This window comes from Lottia gigantea, assembly GCF_000327385.1.
Source record: "Lottia gigantea unplaced genomic scaffold LOTGIsca_130, whole genome shotgun sequence".
NCBI lineage: Eukaryota > Metazoa > Mollusca > Gastropoda > Lottiidae > Lottia > Lottia gigantea.
Genome location: NW_008707426.1, coordinates 473,295 through 478,032, shown reverse-complemented (window position 1 = coordinate 478,032; position 4,738 = coordinate 473,295). Strand labels below are relative to the sequence as shown.

The following is a 4,738-nucleotide window of genomic DNA, read 5'->3' as shown; positions in this document are numbered from 1 at the left end:
ATAATTCATAATTATCTAAATTAGACGAGAATTTCAAGCAGAATTCCAATGAGTGACTGATCAAAAAAGGTCAAAAAGTCTTTTTTTTTTGTTTATCCAGACTGTACATAGATGGACAATTATGATTGGTAAAAGCTCTTAATCATATGCAATAAGAACATAATGATATGATTAAGAATACATGATTATTTACCAATTAATCAAATAGTTTGCTTAAGTTGACACTAAAAAAATAAGGAAACCCATCTTTAATGATTTACAAAACTACACACTGAACACATAGTCACAAATATACTAACAATCAACTCAAATCTGTTCACCATGTTCTATCTTCTTTATACTTTATCCATTGGTGAGCTTCTGTTCAACTCACCAATGTGATCTCATCACTCTGAAATTCCTACTTTCTATATTTTTGTCATTAAGCCTTTGGTTTTCGTGTTAAAAGAACTGTTTCAGTTCTTTCCTGTATCAGGTTTAGGCGGGAAAGTTTATTATATTCATATTTCATGGATTGTGTTGTTTATGTGAGGAGTATTTAAATCAGTTCTGGATTTTAAAAGTATGTTTTATACTATAATAGTCTGTATATTGTGCTCTGTAAGGTTTTGCAAGGTCATTAATAGGCATAAGCAAAGTGTATGGCAGCCATTTTGCATTCTCAAGTATTTTGCATATAGTTCAGTTGTGGAAATTGTTGTAAATATTTAGTATTTTAGTAATTGCGCATTATTATGGTAAAAATATAGTTTTTAATAAGAGCATTGATATTTCTAGGTTAACTAAGGTATTTCACCTTATTATTTGCCATTTTGATATTTTTTTTTTATTTTGTAAAGACCAGTTTGATAGTTAGTTTAAACCCCCAACTTCTGGGTATGTATTTTTGTATTTAATATATATAATATTTCATTATTTATATTCATCATGTGTGACTCAAGTGGCATTAGAAATATAGTTTGTGTTTTATTTATTAGCAAAGTTATATTATTTTAATCTATTCATTTCTCTGATTGTTATATAATCATATTTATTGTACTTTCAAGGGTTTTGTTTAGTTTTGTAATAATAAAGTTTTGAAATGTCCCCCACCGTGTGGTCATTCATTTGCCTTGACCCCCACACGATAACATTTTTTCTTGTAAACAATACAAATTATTTCTGTGGTTTGAAGCAATTTTTTATTGTAACAAAATAGACGATTAATACCGAATGGAGTTTCGATCACGTGAGCGTCATATGATCAAACGTCATAAATTGGCATCGTCTGCAGATTTCATTTTGTCAACAAGACAAGAAAAGTAGAGTTTTTAGAACTTTTTAGATACCCTTTCTCCTTTTCCCATCAGCCCTAATGAAATACTTTTATCATTGTCTGTGTTTGAAGCCAAGTCATCAATAGCTCTTTGAAAATCATTTCATTTCTCATCTTACCCTCTCCAGATTGTTAGTTCTTATACCTTGACTGCAATAGTCACCTTTCTTGTATCATGGAATGCAGTGATTTGATTTGATTGTATCCTATGCTAGCATATACAGCCAATCAATTCGTCACAAAGACTGCAAACATTATATATGGCATTATGAATTTTTTGTCAATGACTCTGATTGGCTGTAGGGTAGGAGACTGTAGGCCTGTAGGCCTATTCACATTGATTAAGTTCGACTATACTATGTGATATGAAAAGGTGGTCATTGCAGTCAAGGTATAAGACGAAATTCTTTTTACCATGACATTGTGATGGAAGATGACAGGCATAATGTTGTGTAGGTCTATTCTCATTCTCAAGCAAGGCTCAATTTATCCCACTCACCTCAAAATCAAAACTCACCAAGCCTAATTTCAGTACCGGTATGCCCTACATATTTTCAGACTATTTTCTGTAAGCCTGCATTTATCTTTCAGTAAACCTTGCTAGAAATAAGTTTATATATGAATCAAATCAAGATGAGATTGCTCTAGTTTATTGAGTTATTGAAACTTAGTCCAGTGTCCAGCACCAACCAGAAACATGGCTACCAGACATTTTACCAGAAGTCGAAAACAACAAAGTAAGCTTACTGTAGGGAATTGTTATTTAAGTTCAGTTATATAAAAGATTCAAGTTGCAAAAATACCCATATGCAAGCTACAGGGGCCATGGCCTCAAGGCTCTGATCGTGGTTATTTTAGGACAGATTTAATCAAAGGCATAATTGATATTTACAAATGTTTCATAAAAATATCATGGACCTTTTTTTGTAGGCTTACACTGAGCCTCTGCATCCTTAAGCTTGTAATAAACCTATAACTATTAGTCTATTAATGGCACCCAACACTTATGTAGCCATATAAGATATAACAATATGCTTCTCATATTTAACTTTGACTTTTGACCTTGATTTCAGTTTTGGCTGATCCAACATTGGTTGAAAAAGATGAGGATCTTCAGAAACAGCTGAAAGAAGTGAATGAAAAGGATTGTAGATCAATCTCAGAATGTAGCACTTGTATCAGATTCTACACAGAGCATGCTACCTATCGACAGTACATGGCAAAAAAACGTAAGAGAAAAACATCAGAATTAGATGAGCTGAAGAGAGAGGTAGGCCATGTAGCATAATTTATTGTTCACAATGAATAAATAAAACTGTTAATAAAATGTTATAAAATCCTGTTAAAATAGTGCAAAAAAGTGTCTAGTCGTTCAGATGGGACAATAAACCAAGGTTCTTGTGCTACAGGCAGTGCATGTTTAAGATCCCTCAACAGTTGGAAATCGAAAAAGAGTAGGCTAGTGCTGCTTTCCTTGCGAAATTGCCCTCATTGCACCCTGCATGGCATTGTCCATCTTCATTAGCCCACATGATGCAGAAAAGTAGCACGTAAAACTCCATTCATTTCATTTCATTTCTTACTATTATAAATTTTCATGCATGTGTGTTTTCCAGACACAAAAAGTAACTTAAAATTGTCATCTATGTTTCAGATAGAATCAACAGCTTGGATCCAGTGTGACAACCTAGACTGTAGAAAATGGAGGAGAGTTCCAACAAGTGAAGTTGATCAGCTTGCTGACAAGGACTGGTTTTGTACCCTGAATAAAGACCCTAAATTTAATAATTGTGAAGTACCAGAGGAAGACACAGAGAAATATGACCAGCTAGCCATTAACTGTGGTCTGAATTATGTCAAGTCTGAATTTTGGGAAGGTTGTTTGGTCTGGGCGAAAATGCCAGGTTATTGCAGGTTAGACATTTTACCTTTCTTTCCATCTATAGAAATATGATGATTTAGGGTCATTTATGTTATGAAATCCAAACCTAGCTGCCCTGATGAGGATTGTTTAACCGAAACACATATCTGTAGCATAAGCTCTCTTCGCCACAAATTGCGAAATATACTTTATCACATAAGGCCCTTGGCAATTAGTGATGCCATCAAAGACTTAAGTTTTAGTGGAATTGCAGGAACCACAGACGTCTGATTGAAAATTTGAATGGTGCAAATTGATGCTATCAGTGTCCGTGATCGATATAAAATTTAGTTAATTTCTTTCACTCAATGACTCTATTTGTCTACAGCTGGCCAGCAGTAGTAACTAGAAGTCTAGAAACTGATGATATATGTGAAAGAGATGCTGATGACAACCCTGTCTTGTACCATGTGGAATATCTGGGAAAAACTCATTCACGAGGATGGATCAAAAAGTCAGCTTTGAAAATGTTCTCTGCAGAAAGGATAGAAGATGACCCAACTGTAAGTAAAACATTGAGATTTTTTCCAAATGGTTTGTGTATCCAAAACAGCAGCATGTGGTATTACCAGCTAGTGTCCTGACAAGGTTTTTATATCCGTAACATGCAAGGGCAGCATTAGGTGAGTTCTTAAACAAGAATGCTGTCAAGACTGGCAACAGATGCATATCAAACTTAATATTATTTAATTTTTCGGGGGAAAAAATTCCCCCACTCCCCAACTCTCAATGGAGTGGATGGCACTCAAGTTTTTTTTTGTAAGTTTCTTTAGTGTCAAATGAGCAAAAATATTTCATTTAAAGGTCTAAAATTTCCCTAATTTAGTTATTAAATTCTTAGTTTTAGCCTTAAATTAGACCCTAAAATTTTTTGTGAATGATTGCTGGACAATCAATTGTTCCAGATTATATCAAAGAAGGGAAAGAAAAGCAACTGTAGTAAGACAACATTTAGAAAGAATGGAACTGTAGAACATGCAACCAGTGAGGCAGTGATACTATCTCACTTAACTCCCTTTCAACGTCTAGACAAATGTGTCTTTAAATTTACTTATACTTATGAAGGTAAGCAAAAACATTGTTAGACTTGACTCTATTGTGGGCAATATGACCACTCACCACTACTTAAAGGGACAGTTTCACCATCGTTTGACCAATTATAGGCTTACTTTACTCTCAGGAACAGGAATATTTTAGATAAGCTAATCAGTAATAGTTTTCTCAGATCACCATTGAAATTTTAGCCTTCAAATCCATGTGTGTCCATAAAAAATTATCCGCATTCGATTGTACAAATGACGACTCATCTTTTCTTGAGACTCTACCATATAAAGAATAGACATATATATAAAAGGCCTAGTTTGACTTGTAATATTTCTGAAGACTATTTACATATATTCAAGACCCAAAATCAAACCCCAGAAAATAATTTTCAATGGTAGAAAATATGTTTTAAAAAGATCCTCTTTCTTTCTAGATTCATTGCTGGATGACAAAATTTC

The 4,738-nt window shown here is 33.7% G+C and overlaps 1 protein-coding gene across 1 annotated transcript in view; it reads left to right on the top strand.

Moving 5' to 3' along the window:
* Positions 1-2,012: 2,012 nt before the first annotated feature.
* LOTGIDRAFT_238097 (hypothetical protein) overlaps positions 2,013-4,738 on the top strand; it is a gene marked incomplete at its 5' end in the record, with an annotated part of 9,909 nt that continues 7,183 nt past the window's right edge. The window contains 5 exons of the mRNA XM_009049160.1: positions 2,013-2,052; positions 2,389-2,585; positions 2,970-3,229; positions 3,565-3,739; positions 4,142-4,301. Of these exons, the coding sequence (XP_009047408.1) occupies positions 2,013-2,052; positions 2,389-2,585; positions 2,970-3,229; positions 3,565-3,739; positions 4,142-4,301 (832 nt within the window). The remainder of the gene's footprint in view (positions 2,053-2,388; positions 2,586-2,969; positions 3,230-3,564; positions 3,740-4,141; positions 4,302-4,738) is intronic.